We start from the raw sequence: 25,602 nt of genomic DNA on the forward strand, positions 1-25,602 counted from the left end.
TTTTCATTTTTTTGCACGAGATGCTGTTTACAAAGTTTTTGGCGGGAAATTCTTAGAGAGTCCTTGTTCAAATTTTTGCCGAAGTAGTTGCTAGGGGAAACGCTGTGCAAATTGCGCCAAATTTTCCCGCCAAAAGTCTTAGTATATATGCGAAAAATTTCTTAGACACCTTTTTAACTGGAAATTACTTATGTAATTAACTCATTCATAATAAAGAGAATTTGAAGATGAAACTTTTGTGGCTTAATGAGTATATCAAGAGACATTAAAAAGACTACACAAAACTCATCTTTTTTAGTTTATTGACTTGTTTAATAAAATACATGAAAGTAACAAGTGGATTATGAGATATTATTAACAAAGTAGTTACAAAATAAAAAAAAAAAAACGGCGCATGCGTATTTTTGAGCACCGTATTTTCTAAGTCTTTTGGCGGGAAAATTCGCCATAATTGAACAGATGTTACTTACAGAATAAAAAAAAAACGGCGCAGGCGTATTATAAGCACCTGCATTTTTCCAAGTTTTTTGGCGGGAAAAATAAATCTTTTTGAACAGCCCTTAATACAAGTTTTTTTTTCGAGCGACAAAAAATTGTTCTTGAAAAAGTCCAACTAAATCGCGTAATAATATTTCCTTACATTTTTCTTCTGACTCGCCGTGTTCTTGAGAGAAATATACCAATTCTGTTTTGTTCCTCTGTTAAATCTTGTCTTTCTCTTCTCTTTGATTCACGCTTGAAGCATCAGAGATATTCACCATTCATTCTGCAAGAAATTGAAAATAAGTGATAAATAAATAAACATATGTTAAGGATCACAAACCTTGCTTTTTCTTAGCCGATTTCAGTCGAGTGTGGGGCGCTCGAAGAAACACGGAGGCTCAACTTAATTGGCAACGATACGCGACTAGAGATAAGCAAAAATCATGAATGTGTTGAATAACTATACAAATGAAGGTAACCTGGATTTAGCGATGAGTTTAATACCATCGTTGATGAACATCCTAATGAGATCGAGATAGTAGTTTTACCTGTTTCCGAAATTAACTTTTAAAACTGAATCTAAACTCTTCCTCTTCTTGTAGGCAATGATTGACGAACGTAATTTTGATTACAGGTTATCGTTTATTCATTAACCACAATAATTAATTCTTCCAAATGCCTGCAAGCTATTCCTCTGAGATGATCGTGAAGGAATTCAAATAAAATGGTTCGCACATTAAGCTTCTCTCAGTTACAAGAATATTACCCATTGTTTGCTGTCTAGTAATTTTTTTAGCGACAAAATACTCTCCTTGTTCATATATTTGAAGAAGGAAAAACATTTCAAGGAAAAGTATGATTTTGCAAGCTTCTGTTCGCGACAAACAAAGTCATAAATACAAACCCTAACACGAGAAAGTACTTAAAATTGATTAATATTTAATATTTGGATGACAATAAACAAGTATTTCCCCGAGCGAAGCGTTCGAAGGATGAAAAGCTGCAAAATATTCATGTGAAATTCAAAGTTATCCTCTTCTAATATCTGTGATAAAATTAGTTCAACGATTTTAGCAGAAACGTTTTGGACCACAAGTTTCTCATGAGGAGCCCTTGATTAAAAATTATTCGTTGAAGTAATCGTTCGACAAATTATTTCCTTGCAAACACAAGATGATCTTTGAAATAATTCAGTTTTGAACGTTTTTCGATTTTAGGACTAGATTTCTTTATTGTCATGTACCAACTATGAAGGCAGCGATCGAGAGATGATACAAAATTTCAAAGAATCTGGATTCAGTTCACAGCATCTGTGCTTTGGCGAAAGAGTAGTGTCATCAGATCAAATAGATCGTCTTCGAAGATTTATTTTACACTCCTATACGTACATCCAGACAGTTTGTTAAGACTTCGACTTTTTCGTGAAGCTTTTTATAGGTCTTGAAAGAGACAATTTTGTAAATGCAGTATTGGAGAGCAGAGAGCAAATTTCTGAATGAATAACTGAATTGCTACCCAGATCTTTTCACCGACATAGAATCATGAAATTGTTCAAGATGAAAGAGTTTCACTTTGGTTCCAAGGTTGATTGAGCTCCACTTTTGTTCTAAACATTATAAAAGTATAAAAAATTTATAATAAGATTTATAAATAATTTGACAAATATAAGCAAACCTTCGACTTCGTTTTTGCTTCAAGAGACAAAACATTAAAATGAAATACATCTTCGTTGGTTCCAAGTATTAAATGAGCTCCAATTTCCTTCTAAATATTAAACATACTATCACATTTAAACAAGACCCTTAAATAATTTGAGAAATAAAAGCAGACCTTCAAATTCGATTTGGCTTAAGAGATAGAACATTAATCAATTGTTGAAGCTTAATGAATTTCGTTTCAGTCCACATAGGAATGACACCTTTTTTTAAACATTATGCTCATAACAAGGTTAATATCTAATCAAGTAAAACAGTTGCCATTTTGAAAACAACTATCAAGGCTACTTATCAAAGATCCAAAAAGAGCTGTAACAAAACTGGTTTATCAATTTTTGGAACATATTAAGCTTAGTTTTAACTTCAAGAACCACAAAGAATATGACGATCAGGCTTTAATGTCTTCATAATAATTCAGTAAAAGGTATAATTCTGAAACATGTAACGGTAGTCAATCCATAAAACCTATCCGAGATCTCAAATCAATTCCAGAGAAAGTTACAAAAATATTGATCAGAGTTTTCAAAATACTCTTCGAGTTTGGTTTCAGCCTCAACATCTTAGACTATTAAACAAGTTAGTGATAATATTATATCAGTGTTTGGAGCATATTACCCTTAGTTTCATGAAGTTTCAAGATATAAACGAGATATGAAAATTTGGCTTCTTGAAAATTCTGGAAATGATTATCATATTATCAAACTCATTAGAAGTCAAAACTGAATTCTTAAAGTTCAAGAAATATCAATCAGTGTTTGTAACACACCCTAAATTGTTTGGTTTTAACCTCAGTAGCCAAGAAATTCAACAGTTAGGCTCCAAGCGTTTTCTGAAATAATTTGAAAAACTATTTCAACCATAAGATTTATCAAATATACAAAAGAAAATGCTAAACTTTACAAACATTGATAAAATATTAAACTTACAAATATCTCAAATGAGTTCTCGCGACCGTGTTTAAGAAATATCAATCAATGCTTGACGCCCTCTCTCGGAGGTCCATTTTGGCCTCAAAAGCCAAGAAATTTAAGAATTGGGTTCCGAAGCCTTTACGAAATGGAATGAAAATTCATATTTTTCATGTAGAAATTATAAAAACCGGTCTTTAACGTATCATAAATTTAGATATGAACTCTAGAAACAACCGGACTCCAATTTTTTAAAAACATCTTCTAACGATCAACTTGACACGAAAAAGTAACCACAACGAGGGCTTAATGTTTTCTTAGCAGAACTGAAAAAAATTCAGTGAACCCTATTCCTGTTTTTCTCACCAACTTACTGTTGAAAAAGACCAGCCTACTGAAAAGACAACCTTCCGCAAAGTTTTGATAATCCTCATATCCTGGATTCCAGCAACGTTAACTCTTTAGAAGTTATGCTTTTGGCAATCGTTGGATGATGTCAGGCCCCGCAGATTACAACCTCCTTTTCGATTTCGGTGAGACTTCGATTACGATACTTAACTGCTAAGTCTCTTGGCAGGGACAAAACATGTTTACAGTTTGATTGGTAAACATTATATACAAATTGATACGAAATGGGATCATCGAGCTAATGTTGGCTATTAGCCGTAAATCTTAAAATTGAAGGAGTTCATGACAGGCTAAACCGTTGCTATAGTGACTTGATAGGTTAAATGGATGATCATTGTATGCCTGATAACGACTAAATATTTTTCATATCCCTATTTGATGGTCAATAGAAACAAATTAGGTTTACCAATTTATCAAAGCAAAATTGGCGGTAAACTAAAGAAAACCATCACAGTCAGAAGGGTTCGAAAGAGCAAACAGAAGAAAAATTAAATGTGTTTTTGTCCGTAATTTTTTATTCATTTCTGAATCTGGCAAGTTTTGTATTGCAGATATTCGATAAATCCAGGTTACAGCGCTCGGAGCAGATCAGACTTACAACCACAGACAGTTACAACTGATTTGTTATGAATGACAAAACAATATAACCAACCTGATAAGAAATAATTCGATTCTTCGTTGATTCCTCGAATTTCTTGACTTTGAAATGACCCCGCCACATGCTTGACGCCGTCCTAGAAAGTGAAGATGCAAAATATGTGAATACTTATTATTTAATTATAATATATAAATAATGTCCATAATTTTAATAATATAGTTTTTTTTATAAAACTTACATCAGCATCTAAAAACTGAATAAAGCCATATACATGTAGATCGACAATTTTAATGTCCTCAATTGAACCAAAAAAATGGTTTCAATTACCACGTAACTGTTCTGTAACAAAACCCGAATCACGAAGCCCACTTTGAATATTCGAACTTAAGGAGGCTCCATAGGGTTTTTGCTCAATGTTGCGTAATTGTTTTCGCTTTTCTAGTTCACTAAAAGCCATCAAAAGGCGATGAGCAAGGTTCGAAATATCGTTTACTGTAGTAAATATTAACAAAATGATTTTCATTCTTAAGTTAAGGTTCTACGAAGGGAGGCTCTCGTCAGAGATAATTAATTTGGCTTTGCCCTTAATTTTCTTAAGTTTGCTTCAATGAAATCTCTCAAAATGTTCACAATTTGTGAAATTTGTCCTGCCGATCATTTAAAAGCCAAAAAAATAGGGGTTGCAGGGGCAGTTTCCTCGCTATTTGCAATTTTGTGTTTTCTTCCTCTATCTCAAATTTGGTCCTGTGATTTTTTTTATCAACTGGGACTAAGACGGGCACTAAGTTTAACGGGCCAGCAAATTTTAGACTCTGTCGCCTCTTGGCAATCTTTCACAGGGTGTTTCCTTTTCGGTTGACCTCTTTTTCAGCTGTAGAAGCTAGAAGGCCTATGAATATTACGCGTGCAGTTGCTGGAAACCCTAGACTCCATCACATAAAGAAAACTGTATTGAGTTAAACTGTTTTTAACACACCTTTTTAGATAACAATCGTGCGATCGTATCGAGCCGCCATGTTTGTTTTGCATATTGACACTTTTAAGCTCGCGCTATGTTCGCACCCAGATTTCTAGCGGTCAGAAAATTCTATGGAGCCTGTCAAATGATCATTTACCAATGACAAACTATGGCGTTGCTATAATAATTTTGTAAGATAAAAGAATGGTTGTGAAACAGCCAAAATGACCAGATATTTCTTTGATACCAGTGCTCTACCATCAACAGTAGCATAACAGAAGTAAGGCTTCATCAAAACAACAGTGCTCTAAGTTGCTGCATGTTACCTTAATCTGTTCGATCAATGAAGTATAAATTGTTTTTCTGTCATGCAGTTTCTCTTACTTTTTTATTCTAATTGTTTTGAGTCGCGAATATTCGGGTTAAGATGTTGAATGCTGTCCAGAGTTACATGGTGAGATGAAAAGTTCGCAAAAACAAAATAACAAACCTTGTGAATGTCATCCTTCTTTTTTTCTTCCTGACAATTCTTCATTTCATGATTCTTTTTTTTATATGCTTGATACTGTCCTACAACAAAATAAGTGAACTTTTATAAGAACTGGTATATACCTCTCTGTAGCTGTAGATAAATACTGTTACAACAAAACAAAACACGTCGAACTTGGTAAATAAGTACATTCTGAGACGACTTGACAAAACCCTCGATCACTACATCGAGTTGAATCATTTCGACACGTTAGCGTTGGAGAAAACTGTAAAATTCGTTATAAAATTCAAACATTTCATATTTAAGAACTAAAGCCAGATTTCAATTTTAATTTAAGCCGTGAGAAGCGGATACTTTGTGACTTAATTGTTGTTATCTTTCACAGATTTACTGTCGATATCGATTTTGTTGCCTTGTATCCAGTTATCAAAATTGTAAATGTTAAATTAAAAATGTATTGCACGAAAAGTCTAGTCTAAATTTAAGACAACCAAGAGCCGTTTGTGGCCTCTGGAGTATATATGGGGAAAGAGCCTCTGGTGCTTAGAAAAAAGGCTCATGGTTTAGTGGCTCTTAAGATCACTCTTCAGCCGTGCAGTGCGGGGTTGGAGACATGAAAAATATTCCGTTTAAAACAAGCTTAATTTTAAAACGCCATAGGCATGATTGGCTATTTATGGGATCAAATAAGATAGACAAGAGACAGACTAGCACGAACATGATCAATGTTGTAGCAATAAAATTAAAATTTCTCGTCCGCCCTAAACGTCATGCGATTCAATAACAACTGTCATGGCGGTTGCTCTTTGAGGATTTGTCTTATTTCTGCTGCATTTAACCTGCTCTTCCCTTAGATGTGAACTCTTAAACTTGATTTTCAAGGGCGGCAAAGAGAAACAAGACCGCAATATTTCTAAAAAAAATATATATCATTTACGTAGGCTACTCACCTTGGGAAAGTTCAAAATGACAAAGTGACGGCCATCAATTTTTGACGTCGAATTTGTACAAGTGAATAACAGCCTCGAAGAAACAAAGACTGGCGACACAAAATATCCAAGCTAATAGGGAACAGCAAGTTTCATTGCTCCAGAGTCGCTGGAGAAGACGTCGAAGTTTCTTGTAGTTCGTAAGCTCCCTCCACGTGCAAGACCCGAGCTAAACTATGAATATTAATTTTGAAAATGATTTGTAAGTCAAATGAGTTTTCCAACTTTGAAAGTCAGACCACAGATAATTCAAAAAGGCTTTTGATAATTTCCATTCAATTATTACGAAACGGAAAATGATGATGAACTGATAGAAATACTTACTAGTCCTCACAACAACACGAAAAAACAAAATTTCAACTAAGCGCATTTTCAGTTACTATAATCAGCTATATCAAGAGGCCTATTATCCCAATCAGTTTTTCGTTTTTCTTGCCATTTCAAAGGTTGTACTATTCTTTAATCTTCACCCGTATTGAAGTTAAACGTTGAAGAAGAAGGGAAAACTGTGTTCTGCAATATTCCAACCAGATAAAGAATGGTATATACTTCCAATAAAAATTATCCAACAGACCTCACCAATTGTTAAAATACACTCGTGGAAAGAAGTTGCCCCACCCTTCTTTCTCCGACTTTGTTCGTAAGAACCCTTCCTGTTAATGTCGGACCATTCCTTGACGACATACAAAGACGAAAATCATAACAAAATCAATGCACTGGAACAATACCCTTGAAATTCTATGCACCAAATCCAGTCATAAACCAAATTCATACCCTTGGTAAGTTTTTGTTGATTTCTTCACTATCTCTGGCTGAGTAAAAAGAGCAGTATCACCAGCATCGATCGCTAAAGTTCTTGTATTTACGGCATAAAAGCCTTCTGCCCAAAGTGTTCAATAACATGTTCCAACATGCTGGTAACATTCGTGGCTACAACACAAGATATGCAGCCAAATTACATTATCTTATCCTAAAGTGTGAACTAATGGGGGAAAACAATAAATTTCTTCATGGCAATCGATATTTGAATGATTTTCCACGCTATTTCAAAGACTTAAGTGTAATTTCATTTCTGAAGCAAGTCAAACGTTATCTACTGTTAGAATAAGAAGAAAGTTTGACATCTGATCAGAGCCCTACTTGCATTATTTCCTGCATTTTTCAACTCAAATTTAAATCAGAGTCTTTATATTTATTCTTTTTCCAACTCCTTTTTAGGCGGTTAGGAACTCTAGGACTATATTTTGTCAAAAAATTTTCATTTTTTCTGGAAGGGACAACGGGAATTAAATTGCTCTTCAGTCCCTCACTTCTCTCTCCCGCCTTCATCTCTTGCTTCCTACTCCCCCTCCCCTCCCCTTCCAAAACACTCAGTTGATTGATGATATTTAAATTTTCCATTCATCTTCCGCATTTCACTTCGGTAAAATATCCGCATCTCGCCTTTGCCTCCTCCGTTTCTCGTTATTTCCCTAACTCTCGAAGCTTGGTACAGCCCCTCTCACTAAGCTGGCCGAGATGGCCTGGGTTCCCCAAAATTTGTTACTTCCGCTATCGTTTTCCTAATCTGGTGATTGTCGTGATCCACTCTCACAAACTTAGGAAGTAGGTCTAATTTTTTCTAGAATGGAAGATCTGCCACCAATCTCTGTCATTGAAAATGATACTTTTTGTGTTGAAATGATGAAACGGCTCAACATACAACGAAAACAAGGTCACTTATGCGATTTAACTTTGGTGACAAAAGATGACGAAGAACTGAAGGCTCATAGCAATGTTCTATCCGCTGCAAGCCCGTTCTTTAACAAGCTTCTTCTCAGCGACATGAAGGAGAAACGCGAAGGAATTGTTCGGTTTGAGGAGATTTCAGGATCTGTTATGGAAGATGTTTTGGAATTTGTCTACACTGGAACTGTGGGAGTAACTGAGGAGAATGCCAAGGAATTAATCGCCGCAGGAAATTATCTGATCATACCGAGCTTGAAAACTGTTTCAGGGCGATTTCTAGAAGGAGAAATGTCTAATAAAAATTGCATCTCGACCTTTTATTTCGCTGAGAAATATCAATGTAACGAGCTTCTAACCAACAGCAGAAGGTTCGTCCACGAAAACTTTGCCTGTGTAGCAGAAATGGATGAATTTTTGAGCTTGGAAGCTAAAGAGGTGGAGCGGTGGATATCAAGTGACGAGATTGTTGTTAAAGCAGAGCTGGATGTTTTTAATATCGTCCAAAAGTGGGTTGAACACAGGAAGAGCGAGCGAAAAGCAGCATTCGAGGAATTGTTTCGTCACGTTCGACTGTTTTTCTTATCGCGTGACTATTTGTTGAGTGTCGTGACGAATGAACTAGTGCGTGACAATGGAGTATGTCTGAAGCTGATCTCAAATGCCATACAGCTCACCACATTTTCAAATGAACACGATCTACCCCAGTCCCCGAGAAAGGGTCTTGAAACACGTGCTATTGTTGCTTGTGGAGGTAAATATACATTTTGTTACATTCCTGAGGAAGATCAGTGGAAACGTTTACCTGATGGGTTGTCAGAGAGGAATGAGAAAACCCAGGTGATAAGATTCCATGATCAGTTATATGTATTTCCTCGCTCGTATCCAGCAGAGAGATATGACCCTGTTTACAACGGTTGGTCTACTTTAGATTTTTCATCAGATTCTGCTACAGTAGTTGTCATAAAAGGAGAAATATATGCTCTTGAGATTTACACATTATGGGGACAATCAACGATCAAAAGATATAATGTTGATATGTGCTCCTGGAAAACAGTTCTTACATCAAATCAGGCATGTAGATATGAATCTTGTGTTGTTGCTGCTGGTCATCATCTGTATTTATTTGGTGGCAAGTCTCCAGAGTCCTCTGAATATGTCACAAAAGCTGAGAGATTTGACACCATGGTAAATGAGTGGGAGGAAATTGCTGACATGCAGTGTGAAAGGGGTGGTGCTTTTGGAGTGGCCACTGAAGAAAAGATTTTTGTTGGAGGTGGGCACAGGTCAAACTATGTGTGGAGAACATGTGAGATGTACATTGTGTCAACAAATGAGTGGCAGACCATTGCAAACTTAAATATATCCCGCAAATATGGTAGTATGATGTGTCTGAAGGGAAAAATTTATGTAGTAGGGGGCTTAACCATTTCAAGGAAAAATGAATTGACAGTTGAATGCTATGACCCCACTAAGGATAAATGGATTATAAAGACAACTATACCCATGGAGAAAATCTGCAGAGGCAATAAACATACATTTACTGGCTGTGTACTGAAGTTCTCCAAAGGAGTACTGGACAAACTTGCAATTGTTGAAAACTGAAAACTGATCAAAATGTACGTGGTTGTCCTAGGTAAAAAGATTGATGAAAAGTACTGCCTGAAATAGAGCTCCCTCCAAATCCCAGATCAAATCTAAATATTAAAAAAGGGTGTTCAAAAACAAGTGCAAATCAAAAACATTTTCCGTTTACTCTGAAAAATTACTCCTAATGCATGTAAGAAAATAGCCATATATTTCAAGGAAGACATCAAACATTTTTCCTACACACTGAACAGAGAAAAGTTAATTGAGAGGGCTTGAGCTTTGCCAGGCTATAGTTTCACAGTTATATTATACTCTATCAACTGAGCTACATAAAATTTGTTGGTGACTCAGTTCATTTATTAAGGTCATATGTGAAAAATGTCCTGTTTGTTGCTCGTATCAGGTAATATGGACAATGAAAGCTCTCTCCACAAACACTCCTATAAAAAAATGTGGTAGATGAAGCAAAAGCTAATACAACCTTTCAGATATGAGTGAATGTATCTTTTGTATTGAAATATTACACCATAGTTTAACCAATCTCAGCATATTTGAGCCCTATTGTCATAACAATTTTATCTACTTCAGAAATTTTGCTTGGGGTGGGGAGTAAGGGGGGTGAATTGACTGAGAATTCTTTAGGGAACTGGGCCATTTACTGGGTTCATGAGTGACAGGTATCCTGTATAATGATAGAATCACCAGAGTGTAAACTTTATTTTTATCTTCTTTGTGTTAGCATTTAAGAAGCTTTTAATTATAAAAGGTCTGTTAAACCCTTTAACTCCCATGAGTGACCAAGACAGAATTTCTCCTTACAATATCAATGAAATATCAACCAAGTAAGAGACAAGAATAAAGAAAAAGATCAATTTGGGGATAATTACTTGATCCACTTCTAAATTCTCTGAACTAACATTATAAGAATTGTATGGTTGACAGTAAGGAGAATTGCAAATTTGATCTGGGACTAAAAGGGTTAAGCAAAAACCACATCTGATGAGATTCTCATCTTGGATTAAATACACTGCCTTTTATTCAATCAAGCAAAACCTAAAATTTGTATAAAGAAAACTCCTGACAATTAGGCTTGAGTGAAATCTGTGTCAGGACAACTCTCTAGTAATTAATAATTGCTAGATTAACAATCAACATTTTTTAAACTACAAGTTACCAGTTTTAGTGTTCAAATTTCTCTTTCAACTTGAATTCTAGAAGTTTTCAGATGTTTGGAGATTAGTGATGCCAATGCAAAAGTTTCCAAGTGACTAACCACTTAAGAAAACAAACAAACAAAAAAATAATAAAATCAAATCAAATAAATAGTTTTAGGACAGAAAAATATGCATAAATTTATCAAGGATGTTGTATCGCCAGAGAAGGAAACAGGCTGAGTATTGCTTTCTCGGCATTGCATACCATTCTGCAGAGTCAAAGGGTTGGCTTAAAAAAATTACTCTTAATGCATGTAAGATAAATGTATTTAATTTAATAAAGACATTAAACTTTTGTCCCAAGAACAGAACAGAGAAAAGTCAATTGTGAGGGCTTGACTCCAAGTAGTATTTTTCTTAGTTTCATTGTACTCCAATGACTGAGCTACATGAAAGTTGTTGGTGACCCAGGTCACTTACTCAATTCCTACACAATAAAGAAATATGTTTTGTTTACTGCTTGGATAAGATAATATGTACAGTGAAAGCTCTCTCCACAAGCACTCCCCTAAAAAATGTGTTATATAAAACAGAAGCTTTTACAGGGTTTCAATTTTACAATTGCATAGATATTTTATACTGAAATACTTTAGGTCCAAATAAACAGCTTCCCCATGTTATAACCAATCCCTTAGCATGTATGGGCCTTTGGGAGTGGTCATTACTTATTACCTGGGGGGGGGGGGGGGTTTGAAGGATTTTGGTTGTGTCATGAGAAAATCTAACTGAACCTCCATAAGGCTCTGTTAAATATTCTTGATCCCCTCTCAATGGCAGTCAATTTTCTAGAGTCCCCATGGGTATACACTACTGACGAAAATTCATCCCCACTCTATTCTCTTTGAAAACCATGTGGTCCCCTAGATCGCTGAGCTACATACATATTGTTGGTGAACCAGGCCACCTAAATTCGTGTCACCAAAGAAATGTCCTGGGTAAGGCTTGGATCAAATAATAGGTACAGAAGAAGCTCATCCCACAAACGCTCCCCTCAGACACATTGCTCTATACATACTCATGTTTATTACCAAATTAGTTTGCCTAATTCCCATACCTAAACCCTATATTAAATCCATTCACTCTTAAGAGCGACCGAGAAGTAATTTCTCTTTACATAATTCATAAATTAAGAAAAGACGGAGACGAAGTCTAGGCTCTCCTAAACTATTCGGGAAGGTCTGGAAAGGAGCTATTGGGCTTACTTCCGCATTCGAAGTTTCGCTTTGTTGTCAAATCTTTAAAATTAAAGCCATTCTTTAGAGTATGGAAGATCTGCTGCCTATCACTGAAACTGAACAAGCTTCATTCTGTGTTGAACTTACGAAGCGGCTCAACATGCAGAGAAAACAAGGGCATTTATGCGACTTAACTTTGGTGACGAAAGAAGGTAAAGAGCTGATGGCTCACAGTAACGTGCTGTCCGCCGTAAGTCCGTTCTTTCACAAGCTTCTTCAGAGCGATATGAAGGAAAGCCATGAAAGAATTGTTCGGCTTGAGGAGATTTCAGGATCCGTCATGGAGGATGTTTTGGATTTTATCTACACAGGAACTGTAGAGATGACAGAGGAAAATGCCGAGGAACTCGTCGCTGCAGCAAATTATCTACTAATATCAAGCTTGAAAGTTGTTTCCGGTCGATTTCTAGGGCAGATGATGAACCACTCAAACTGTATTTCAACCTTTTACCTGGCTGAAAAATATCATTGCGACGAACTTTTCACCGAAAGCAAGAATTTCATCCAAGAAAATTTTGCTTCTGTGGCTTTCATGGATGAATTTCTAAGTTTGGAATCGAATGAAGTCGAAAGGTGGCTTTCAAGCGATGAGATCACGGTGAAAGTGGAAGCTGATGTGTTTGAAATCATTGTAAAGTGGATTAAACGCAACAGAAGTGAGCGGATTGCAGATTTGGAGAAATTGTTTCGTGTCGTTCGGCTGGATTTCCTATCGCGTGACTACTTAATTGATGTCGTGACAAACGAACTTGTACAAGAAAGGCCTGTTTGTTTGAAGATGGGTTTGGATGCATTGAAGAAGACAACTTTCTCAATAGAAGGTGACAAACAACAATCACCGAGAAAAGGGGTCGAAACAAGTGCCATTGTAGCCTGTGGAGGAAAATATACTTTTTGTTATCTTCCTGAGAAGGACCAGTGGAAACGTTTAGCCGACAGCTCGTCGAACAAATACGGAGATTTCAAGGTGATAAGATCTCGCGGACAACTGTATGTATTTCCGAGTTGTTACTTTGATGGCAATCCAAAGAGTTTTAATCCAGTTTTAAACGGCTGGTCCACGTCAGACTTGTTTGCAATTTATGTTCCGGTGGTTGCCATTAGAGGAGAAATCTACGCAGTCGAGGTTCAGACCTCTCGGGAACAAACCATAGTGAAAAAATACAATGTGGAATCGTGTATTTGGGAGACACTTCTCTCGTGTCTTGAAGGCTGTAGAAAGGAAGCTTGTCTTGTTGCAGCCGGCAGCCATCTCTATGTGCTCGGTGGAAGTCCTCCCTCATCGTCACAAAACGTCGCGAAAGCTGAGAGATTTGACACTGTGGAAAACAAATGGGAGAAAATCGCTGACATGCGAGAAGAAAGAGGCAATGCTTTTGGAGTAGCCATGCATGAGAAAATCTTTGTCGCTGGTGGATCGCATAGAGAGAAAAAGTCAGTGTTGCAAACTTGTGAGGTATATGATATCTCAACGAATGAATGGTATCTTACCGGAAGCTTGATTATTTCTCGTAAGGGCGGAAGTATGGTTTGTCTAAACGAAAAATTGTTCGTGTTGGGTGGAAAGAATGACCGTAATGAGGCTGAACGGATGATTGAATTCTTTGATCCCGAGGAGTGTAAATGGACCCAGAAGACAACCATACCAGTCGAAAAGATTTCTAGAGGGAATAAAGACACATTTACAGGCTGCGTACTGAAGCTTCCCAAGGGAGTGCTAGACAAACTTCAAGTTATTGGGTAGAAGTCTCTCATACAATTTTTCGGCAGTTAGTATTCTAAAGAGCTTAAGTGTGACTTTAACAGGAAAAGACAAGTAGAGGTTTTAGTTTCCTGTTATATTTCTTTCAGGACTACAGTGGGTGAAAAACATTTGCCATTTGCTATTTACCCCAGCCTATAACTCTCTTTCAAAATATTGCATGACAGGGTATATTAACAACATCGCATAATTGAAGAAATTTTCAATGAAATGTTGAAAGAAATCCGGCATTGCCTTGGATTTACTTATTATTTGTTCTGTAATTGGTCTAGAAAACTCACAAATACTCTCAATCAATCAGAAGCAAAACTAAAAACAATAGACTACAGTGGGTGAAAAACAGTTGCCATTTGCTATTTACCCCAGCCTATAACTCTCTTTCAAAATATTGCATGACAGGGTATATTAACAACATCGCATAATTAAAGAAATTTTCAATGAAATGTTGAAAGAAATCCGGCATTGCCTTGGATTTACTTATTATTTGTTCTGTAATTGGTCTAGAAAACTCACAAATACTCTCAACCAATCAGAAGCAAAACTAAAAACAATTGTAACTTGGTTATTTGCTTCAAGCATGGCTTCAAGCTGTCTGCTCATTTGTAATTTGAATCCTCATTGGCTTATGATGATGTAAACCTCTGTTTGGATTGCTTACTGAGATCACTTAGTTTTGGTTTTCCAACAAAATTCTGCTCTGAAAACTGCTCTAAGCTGTAAGGCTTAATTAGTTTTTTAAAATTTATTTTGAATATTGATTACTTACTTGGATAACATGCTACCAGCTGTGTATCACACAAGGGGCATTGGTGCTTGTCAAAAACAGAAAAACTGCCCAAAATGGTAATAAAAATAAGATGCCAGAATAACAATTGTTCCAAACTAGAAAACCATCTTTAACCCTATGCACCTTATTATTAGTATTCATATTCTTCATACTGTTCTCTTTACATTTCCTTTGGTAATGACTAGGAGAATTTGTTTTGCAATCAAGGGGTTCTTAAATTGGTGATTATTTTCTTTATTCTAATGACCTTTATATTTGATACAAGAAATGTAGGGGCGAGCTGCACTTAGTGAAAATAAATACGACACAACAACTTGTATGCGTCTAGATTCCTTGTCTTCTTAAGCTTGTAAACAATGATTTACATTATGAGGATTTATCTGGTAATGATGTGAAGTTATTGCTTCTTATAGGATAGCTCAAAATCCTTATCTATAAACTAAACTTGGCAAAAAATGGCAAAGAAAAACTACCAATGAAGCCCAAGCAATGCACATGGCATGGGAAACTGCACCCTATTTTGTCAGTTAAGAACTTTAGACCACAAGTAAATTCAAAGAATTGTATGAGGAAGGTACAGTATGGAGAAATTGGAAGCCAGTCACTCTTAGGGATTAAAGGATAAAGAATAGTGTCATACACTAAAATTAGGTAATGAGGAAAATATAAACAATCCATTAACAAAAAAACAACAAATTTTTAAACACAATAATCTGAATTTAAAAATGGAAACAAAGAAAATCATACAAAAAAACTGTTTTCCCCTGTGTTTTATAACACTTAACCCTTTAACTCCCAGATCAAATTTGTAATTCTCCCTACTGTCAACCATACAATTTTTATAGTGCTAGTTCAGAGAATTTAGTATTGGATCAACTAATCAACCCCAGATTGATATTTTTCTTTATTCTCATCACTTGTCTGGTTGATATTGTATTGATATTGTAAGGAGAAATTCTGTCTCGGTCACTCATGGGATTTAAAGGGCTAAAAGTGAGAGTTGAATCATTTGAATACACTTCCACTATGCACTATCAAAATGGCAATCTACAAATTACTAGTAAGCTTAGAAAAAAGAAACGACATAATGAACAAGCCGCAATAATTTTGGCTTTCAAAATGAATCTTATTGTACACAAGTATTAATTAGTTTTAAGTATTACAATCAACTTTAGGAAAATTTTGAATACAATGAACCACACAACGCAATAGACTCAACTGAATCTCTGTATATGGCAACGCTTATACCCAAGTCACAACTGTGTTAATGTATTACTGAAAGGCAGTTGCAATGAAGGGTCTTGCATTTGGCCTGTACATGTATATTTTGATGTGTTGTTCTTGTTCTCTTCAGAGCTGGTAGAAGTTTTGGAAGACCTATGCCTGTATCTTTTTATGTAATACGTTTTATAAAAAATATACTGATGGGATATTTTTCAAACTCATGCAGTCTTATTTCCTTCTGTTCCTCAAAAATTTCCCTACAGCCTTGAGACCATCATTTCTTGCCACAGCTTATTAATCTACTTGTCCCTAGATTTCCCAAGCCTATAGGGATATCTTTTCCATTTCCTGTTCAAAGAGATGAGGATACTCAAAGTTTTGTACATGGGGGACACCTCACCAGTCTAATGAAGTGTGTAGCTATAGAGTGAATGCTTGTATTGTTACTGCTAACAGCCATCTGTATATGTTTGGTGGGATGAATCCACATTTAGATTATACTCTATCAGCTGAGCTACATAAAATTTGTTGGTGAACCAGTCCACTTACTTAAAGTTCATGTGTGAAAAATGTCCTGTTTACCAATTGTATCATGTAATTATGTGCAATGAAAGCTCTCTCCACAAGCACTCCCCTAAAAAATGTGGCAGATGATACAAAAGCTAACAGTCAGGCTGTCAAATATAAGTGAATGTGTAGTGTTGTCATTCAGATTCAAAGGGACTCTATCTCTTTAATTGCCAAAGGCTAACTGAACTTTATTAGCAAACACGTTATAGTCATTTAAAAGTAGAAGAGTTTACTGATTTATAGTAATTTTACAGCATGCAGGTATTTCCAGTACAGTAGGATTACTGTGAGTAGTACATTTGGTGAATAAGTACAAAGTGCACACCTTAGAACCCATACTAAGCTTGTTTTCAATAATTACAAGACAGGTGCATGTGTAATTAATACACTACAGAATGCATCTTTTGTACTCAAACATTACACTATAGTATAACCAATCTCAGCATATTCAAGTCCTATTGTCATACCAATTTTGACTACTTCAGAAATTTTGCTTGGGGTGGGGAGGAGGGGGTGAATTGACTGAGAATTCTTTAAGGAAGTGGGCCATCTACTGGGTTCACGAGTGACAGGTATCTTGTATAATGATAGAATCACCAGAGTGTAAAATTTATTTTTATCTCCTTCATGTCACCATAAGAAGCTTGAATTTAAAAAGGCTTTTTTAAGCGAAAACCACATTGTCTTGGTCACTCATAAGAGTTAAAGGGTCAGTCTTCTTTACTTGCGAACAACAACACTCGAATAAAGACTCCTTACTAAAAGGCACGTGTTCATATTACCTTCAGGAGGAATTGCGAAACCCCCCCTCCAGGACCTAAATGTCGCGCAATAACTCAAGAACTTAATTGTCACGCAAGTGTGCAAATATGAAATGGCATAATAGGCCTCATTGACAACATCACACTATCAAACTGGTAGGCTTAGTTTACTTCCCTCAACATCGGTTTCTTGCCTAAAAAAGACACCACCAACCTTCTATTACGCTAGTGTCTGATAAGAAATGTATCTTTCGAATACTTTTCGATGTGAGCAGCCTAAAATTAAACCATTTTTTTTGTAGAGCATAGTCCTTGATTTCTACCATTAGCTCCATTGGAATTGATCGAATACCAAGAAATTTAGGCTAATGAAACAGCTTTCCTCTAATTTCGGGTTCACTACCACCTTAAGTAAGCCTTATAACAATGGCAATCCAAAACTTACTAAAACACTGAGGAAATAGCAACATCTAGATGAACCAGCCTTAACAATTTCGGCTTCCTAAACGGATCTCATTGTACACTGGTATTATTTAGTTACCGGATTGTTTTACTTCTTAAAATAACATATTGTCGCAGTTGAGAAAAGATATGGAAACTTTTGAATACACCGACACCAACAACGCAAAAATACTCAGTCGAATCTCTATTTATAGCTATGCTGGTACCCGAGTCACGACAGTGTGAACGTAAACGCCGAAAAGGATGTTTACAAAGGGCCAGTACTTGTTCGGCAGAACTTCTCATCCTCTTCAGAGCCAGAGTTTTTGGCCAACATATTTTGCGATTTTCCCTTGTGCCCACCTCACTATCGAATATGGTTTATCCTATAAACCCTCGAGCAAGAGATTATAACCAGTTAATAATTTCTTGCCCTTAAGTAATTGATATACCCTTATCTTTTTACACATAACTTTTGTACAAATATGCCGTAAGGATAATATTTCAAATTCATCTAATCTCCTTACCTTTTTCCCACAAAATTCTGGCCACTAATAATTAAGAGATCATCATTTGCTTATCCAGCTCCTCTTCCCCAGAACTACCCGACTCCGGAACTGAGGAAACTAGGAGCCAGCTGTACTTCTGCTTCCGATATCTGATCGTGTGATCCCCATTATTAGCAAGATTTCCGCAGATTCTTTACAAGGAAACAAGGACATTCTGTAAATGATGGAAGATATACAGCCTATCTTAGCTGCTGAACAAGCGTCATTCTGTATGGAACTGATGAAGCGGCTCAACATTCAGCGAAAACAAGATTGTTTGTGCGACATTACTTTGGTGACGAACGACGACAGAGAGTTCAAAGCTCACAGAAATGTTCTTTCCGCCGCAAGTCCGTTCTTTTGCAAGCTTCTTCAAAGCGACATGAAAGAAAATCGAGAAGGGATTATTCGGCTTGAGGAGATTTCAGGATCTGTTATGGAAAATGTTGTAGAGTTCATCTACACTGGAACTGTGGAGGTGACTCAAGAGAATGCCGAGGAACTGATCGCCGCAGGAAATTATTTGATCATACCAAGCTTGAAAACAGCTTCCGGTCGATTTTTAGAAGGAGAGATGTCTAGCCTAAATTGTATTTCAACGTTTTATTTCGCTGAGAAATACAATTGTGATGAACTTATCACCAACAGCAGGCGTTTCATTCACGAAAACATCGTTTCCGTGGCAAAACTGGATGAATTTTTGCACTTGGAAGCTAAAGAGATCGAGAAGTGGATTTCGTCGGACGACATTACAGTCAAAGAGGAAGCTGATGTTTCTAAAATCATATCAGACTGGGTAAACCACAGAAAGAGCGAGCGAAAAGCAGCATTTGAAGATTTGTTTCGTCACGTTCGACTAAGTTTTCTGTCGCGTGACTGTCTGGAGGATGTCGTGACAAACGAACTGGTGCGTGAGAATTTGGCTTGTGTGAAGCTGGTCATGGATGCAATCGTGCAGATGGCTACCTTTGTTAATGAAGACGATTTTCTGCAGCCACCAAGAAGATGTCTGGATACACGTGTCATTGTAGCTCGTGGTGGCAAGTACACTTTTTGTTATCTCTCTGAAGGAGACCTGTGGAAGCGCCTACCGGATGGTTTGGAGGACGTTGACGCCAGGTTAACTCAGATGATAAAATTTCGTGACCAGTTGTTCACATTCACCGATTGTGAAAATTCAGAGAGATACGATCCTATTTTTAACGTTTGGTCCGAGCTGAAGAAGTTGAGCACAGATTCTGCAAAGTTGGCCGTTCTTAAAGGAGAAATTTATGCTGTTGAAGTTGACACCAGAGGCAGAAAAACTGTCACGAAGAGGTACAGCGTAAAACAGTGTGCCTGGGAGACGCTTCACTCATATCATGGACAGTATAGACTGGATGCTTGTGTTATTGCAGCCGGCAGCCATCTTTATGCGTTTGGTGGGATGATTGTTCGCTCAGGGGATTATTTCGCCACAGCTGAGAGATTTGACATTGTGGAAAACAAGTGGGAGAGAATCGCAGATATGCTAGAACAAAGAAGCGAAGCTTTTGGCGTGGCCTCTCAAGAAAAAATCTTCGTTGCTGGAGGAAAAAACTCTACGGGAAGGTTAAAAACTTGTGAGATGTACAATACGTCAACAAACGAATGGCAACTTGTTGCAAACTTGAATTTCCCACGCTATTGTGGTAGTATGGTTTGTCTGAATGGAAAGCTGTATGTATTGGGTGGAGAAAAAGATAGAAAACAAAGGGAACTAAGTGTTGAATGTTTTGACCCTGCGAACGACCAATGGATCCACGAAACAACCATACCAGTGACAAACAGTGACTCGAGAGATAAGGACTCGTTCACTGGCTCTGTTCTGAAGCTCTCTAGAGAATTACTGGACAAACTTACGATTGTTGAGCAGTAGTTTCTCCAACACTTTACAGCTTTAGAACTAGTCATGTTGTTTACAGTAGACAGCAGAAAGAGCCCTTCGTTTATTATTACCTTAATTTAGAAGCTCACCTAAGGAAAGGCTGGGTTAAATAAAGGTCCCCTCTTACTAGTTACCGTTTGCTTTAAACCTTATACTTTAAACTATCTCACTAAAGATAGCATGTGTAGTCATGTTTACAGTACAGGAATTCTAAGTCGTTAGGCACCTTTCATACTGAATGCTTCTCAAATCAAAACCTTGCTTGAGTGGACATAGGGGCATACCAGGGCCTGGAAGAGTAGAGTTCTACCATTTCACGAGTCAGCTTAGGACCTGAGTAAAGTTCGTGTCACGACTTTTGTTTGAAGCTGAATACAGACTCGCCAGATCTAATGTAGTTTCTCTCCACCTCACACAATTATGTACACTGACGTTGATTAATAAGGAAATTAAACAAGCAATTGATGAAAAAACAAGAAAACACTGTTTTTGTTCTTAAATGCAAAAATACGAATGTAAAATAGGAAATAATGGAAATCTGATTGGATACTGAAAAATATGTGAATTTTATGGCAAAAACATCATAAAACCAGCTATCTCAAAAATGAGTAAAAGTCAAGTTGACAGTAACACTGACTTTGTTGAGCAAAATTATATTTTAAACTTCTTACAAAGGCAACAGACATTAAAATGTTAGTTTAGATTTCATTTTAAGTAGGAATAAGGTATCTATGGAAACAAGAAAAGAACAGGTCCAGTCTTTAGATTTCATTGTGAGTAATATGTATAATTAGAACCTTATATTAGTTTTTATATTGAATTTTGTAAATATTTCATTTAATTTTTAATATATTATTGATTAAGAGGACCACAAGTTTATTAGTTGTGTAATCATTAGGTGTTAACCTCTATAAATGATTTTTTTGTATATATCTCACAATTTGTCAAATAGCTAATTAGCAAATATCTTAAGATGGACACCCAGTCAGAATTTAGCATTTTTTGCTGGAAATGATGGTGGATTTTTTATCCTTAAATGTTGTTCTTTGGTTTGCGACTCTGTTCTTATATAATTAAATTTTCAATGTGAAGGTGAAATTTTAGCAAAATCCCTGGGAGGGTAGATAAATGTTCAAAAATCATTATTTCTGCCAAATTTGAACTAAGATCCTCCTGTCGTCCTAACCTTTGTACCCTATGCCCTTTTGCCTGCATTTATATGCAATCAGGGACCAATAATTAATTATTGCTGGGGCCGACTAAGGGATTTTGGGGGATTAACCCTTTAACTTCCAAGATCTGATTGTCAATTCTCCCCTCTTGCTGCTACACATTTCCTTGTAAATTAGTTACAAGAATTTGCTGTTAGATCAAGATAACGACTTCTACCTGATAAGTTTGAGTATTCTCATTACATTTTCACTGGATAATGTTTGGATATAGTAGGGAGAAGTTACATGTTAATCATGTCTGGGAGTTTAAGGGTTAAATGATGTTGAGGGAGAACAGAGAGACAATCAGAAAATTGACTGCCAACTACCTGCCAATGAGAGATGATCAGAACAATATTATTGAAATTCATATTTCATTGTGATTTTTATGGTTCATTTCATGCGCGTTTGAACAACTAAAACTCCAATATCTATTTATACATTATATTGCAAAAATATACCAAGAAGATATTTCCTCAAAATAATTCATATATAATCTAACCTCCTCTGTTTCCGTCAAGATTCTGCCCACAGCATTTTCCTAGTCCCTTAAGGTTGTTGTTCTTCTACTCGTCCCCAGAGTCCCCCAGGCAACTCGGGAAAGAATAATGGAGCGGCCATGAAAGTGGGAACCAGTTGAACTTCCGCTTTCGATATCTTTCTCGAGTAATCCACATTATCAAGAACGTTTGACCAGAATCTGCCCACAGAAATAAGGAAACTCCGTAAAAGATGGAGGATTTATTGCCCATCTCAGCTGCTGAACAAACGGCTTTCTGTGTTGAACTGTTAAAGCGCCTCAACGTTCAGCGAAAACAAGATTATTTGTGCGACATTACTTTGGTGACGAACGACGACAGAGAGTTAAAGGCTCACAGAAACGTGCTTTCCGCCGCAAGTTCATTTTTTTGCAAGCTTCTTCAGAGCGACATGAAAGAGAATCGAGAAGGGATTATTCGATTTGAGGAAATTTCAGGATCTGTTCTGGCAGATGTTCTGGAATTCATTTACACTGGGACTGTGGTGGTAACTCAGGAGAATGCCAAGGAACTGATCGTGGCAGGGAATTATTTGATCATACCAAGCTTGAAAACTGTTTCGGGGCGATTTCTGGAGGCAGAAATGTCCGACTCCAACTGCATTTCAACGTTTTACTTCGCTGAGAAATACGACTGTGTCGAGCTTATCGGCAACAGCAGGAACTTCATTCACGAAAACTTCGTCTACGTAGGAGAAAAGGATGAGTTTTTCAGCTTGGAGGCTAAGGAGGTGACGAGGTGGATTTCAAGCAGCAAGATTGCTGTGGGAGCGGAAGTAGATGTTTTTAAGATCATAGTTCAGTGGGTTGAACACAACAAGAGCGAGCGAAAAGCCTACTTTGAGGAATTATTTGGTCACGTTCGCCTGGATTTCCTATCGCGTGATTGTCTGCAGGATGTCGTGACAAACGAACTTGTCCGTGACAGTGCTGTTTGTTTGAGGCTGACCGTGGACGCTATCGTAAAGATGGCTACTTTTTCGAATGAAGATGATCTACCGCAGTCACCAAGAAAAGGTATGGAAACGCGTGTTATTTTAGCGTGTGGTGGCAAGTTCACTTTTTGTTTCATCCCTGAAAAAAACCAGTGGAAGCGGCTGCCAGATGGGTCAACCGAGAGAAACCAGAAAACACAAATGCTAACATTTCGTGATCAGCTGTACACATTTAAGGATTTCAGCAAGGCAGAGAAGTATGATCCCGTGTTCGATGGCTGGTCAAAGTCGGATCTGAGAGACGTATCAGCAGATAGCGCCATTGTGACTGTTGTCAAAGGGGATGTGTACGCCATTGAAGTTAACAAACCCGTTGGAAAGTCTACTATCAAGAGATACAATGTGGAGCGTTGTACATGGCAAACAGTGGTGGAATCTCCCCAAGGTTGTAGGAACGGTTCCTGTGTTATCGTAGGTGACAGCTATCTGTATCTTTTAGGTGGATCGACCCCTGGCAATGCTAGCTACGTCTCTAAAGCTGAGAGATTCAACATTGTGGAAACCCATTGGGAGGAAATCGCTGATATGCAACAAGGAAGAGGTGGTGCCTTTGGAGTGGCAAGTGAAGGAAAGATTTTTGTTGCTGGAGGCCTAAACGAAAAGAATAAGGTGTCAAAAAAATGCGAGATGTACAATGTTTCTACAAACGAATGGCACTTCATTGGAAGCTTAAACACTTGGCGTGTGTATGGCAGCATGGTGTGTCTGAGTGGAACATTCTACGTACTAGGTGGCACCAAGAATAATAGGGATAGATTGTTGTCAGTTGAATGTTACGACTCTACAGAAGACAAGTGGATTGAGAAGACATCCATACCAGTGGAAAGGTACTCAACTGAAAATAAGGACACATTCACTGGATGCGTAATGAAGCTCTCTAAAGGAGTACTTGAGAAATCTGACTCCATCAAGGAAAAGCCCATCGGCTTTGCATTTGGCGAGGCAGCCACCACGTCAACTCCCTTCGGCGCCTCCCAAACCTTCACCTCAACCGCCACCGGTGTCTTCGGCGTCCCCATTGTCCCCTCAAGCGCCGCGGCCTTCACCTTTGGCCGCGTTCAGTCAAACCAAGCTGCCACGGCTCCTGTTCTTGTATATGAGTTATCTGATGATGACGACTGACTGACTAAGTTAGCTTCTATACAATCCCCTTTAATTTACTTCAAGGAGACATTTAAAAGTTTTTCTTGCGAGTGTTCAAAGTTAAGAAATGTTCAAACTGTTTCGTAGTCAGTGGACAAGGGACAAAACAATAAGACATCTTACACGTCATGGTCATGTGATATCCCGTGCGTGATTTCACTACAGTTGTTCGACAGTAAAGCATAATCTTGCATGTTTAAATACCATTTTTGAACTGTTACGGTTAAAAAAATATAGTCTTGTATAAGTAGCACACAGATTTACTAATAACAAGATTCTTCAATAAATGTAAAGGAGCATGCGCAAAATTAAGACAAGTTCAATTTCATTGTTGCTCGTAGTTATAATTGTCTTCCTTTTTGTTCCATATCACCATGAAACTTCAGATTCCAATGAACTTTTATTCTTTTTATAGTTTGGAGACTCGTCAATGTCTTTTTCGATCTTTAAGTCCTCATTTAACGCAAGAGATTTCTTTAAAAAAACAATCAGATTTCTGTAAATCATTTATGTTGTACAGACAAGACACGTTCATTTGAAGGACGACGGGTATTTTCGTTTTATAACGAGTAAATGCTAGAGACATGATAACTGTTTACGATTAATTAATAAGCCTTAGTTGATTGTTATAAGACAGTAATTAGTGAGTAAGCTGTTCCACAATGAAAAAAAAGCGCGTGACCTTCAAGGGTAGTGCGTGGTGCAGTTGTCGAAGCAGTCTCTTATTATCACCCATATCCCCTTATGCGGACCCACCCTACCTTTGACAAAAAAAATATTTTCACAGTTTATCCTCTCTGACTTGCCATCATCTTGGTTTGATTTTAATTGCTTTGCGTGACATCCTGAGACCCAAAAGCGAAGGGGAATGGGTCTGCTAGTTTTTTTTCAACCAAAAATTTTATGCACAGGTTGCAGTGTAAGAACTCATTCGATCAAAACCACCCACGGATTAGATCATTCCTTCCTAAATTATAATGTTATTTTTTCGCGGGTAGTTGAATAAGGGAATAAACAAACTAACATTTGTCTATCAATAAGAAGAAAGGAATCCATGGTTCGTTGTCAGGCTAAACAAACCGCCGTCCAGACCAAACGGGAAAACAATCCAGCCGCATCGCTAAGCGCGGGAAAACTCAGGACGGAGAATCTCGTTGGTGGCTCCTGATTGGTTAGAGTGACCCGAATCTGTACTCTGATTCGCTAAAGGACACAGTATATGGTTTTTGATACCATTAAGAAAGATCGGAACAAACAAAACCAAATAGGCACGACATTACTTTCGAGACAGAACACGATTTATATATGAGGGTGAGAGGTTAGAGATTATTTTCCAAGAGACTGGATCAGCAGTTTGTTGATGTCCTCCAGTTAATTGTTCAGAAACATTTTGCTTCAGAGAC

The 25,602-nt window shown here is 37.2% G+C and overlaps 4 protein-coding genes across 4 annotated transcripts; all 4 read left to right on the forward strand.

Annotated features, from left to right (window-relative positions):
• Positions 1–8,108: 8,108 nt before the first annotated feature.
• Positions 8,109–11,651, forward strand: LOC131788031 (kelch-like protein 2). Its single transcript, XM_066159858.1, has one exon. It carries the CDS (start codon positions 8,176–8,178, stop codon positions 9,877–9,879), a length of 1,704 nt encoding a protein of 567 aa, XP_066015955.1. The 5' UTR covers positions 8,109–8,175; the 3' UTR covers positions 9,880–11,651.
• A 139-nt stretch (positions 11,652–11,790) lies between these two features.
• Positions 11,791–15,162, forward strand: LOC131788061 (kelch-like protein 2). Its single transcript, XM_059105134.2, has one exon. The coding sequence runs from the start codon at positions 12,342–12,344 to the stop codon at positions 14,055–14,057; it is 1,716 nt and encodes a 571-aa protein (XP_058961117.2). The 5' UTR covers positions 11,791–12,341; the 3' UTR covers positions 14,058–15,162.
• Positions 15,163–18,401: 3,239 nt separating this feature from the next.
• Positions 18,402–21,170, forward strand: LOC131788075 (kelch-like protein 2). The gene has a single exon (XM_059105145.2). The coding sequence runs from the start codon at positions 18,588–18,590 to the stop codon at positions 20,301–20,303; it is 1,716 nt and encodes a 571-aa protein (XP_058961128.2). The 5' UTR covers positions 18,402–18,587; the 3' UTR covers positions 20,304–21,170.
• A 996-nt stretch (positions 21,171–22,166) lies between these two features.
• On the forward strand, positions 22,167–24,840 carry LOC131768817 (kelch-like protein 2). Its single transcript, XM_059084533.2, has one exon. It carries the CDS (start codon positions 22,256–22,258, stop codon positions 24,176–24,178), a length of 1,923 nt encoding a protein of 640 aa, XP_058940516.2. The 5' UTR covers positions 22,167–22,255; the 3' UTR covers positions 24,179–24,840.
• Positions 24,841–25,602: the final 762 nt, after the last annotated feature.

This window comes from Pocillopora verrucosa, chromosome 12 (genome assembly GCF_036669915.1).
Source record: "Pocillopora verrucosa isolate sample1 chromosome 12, ASM3666991v2, whole genome shotgun sequence".
In the NCBI taxonomy this organism is placed as follows: domain Eukaryota; kingdom Metazoa; phylum Cnidaria; class Anthozoa; order Scleractinia; family Pocilloporidae; genus Pocillopora; species Pocillopora verrucosa.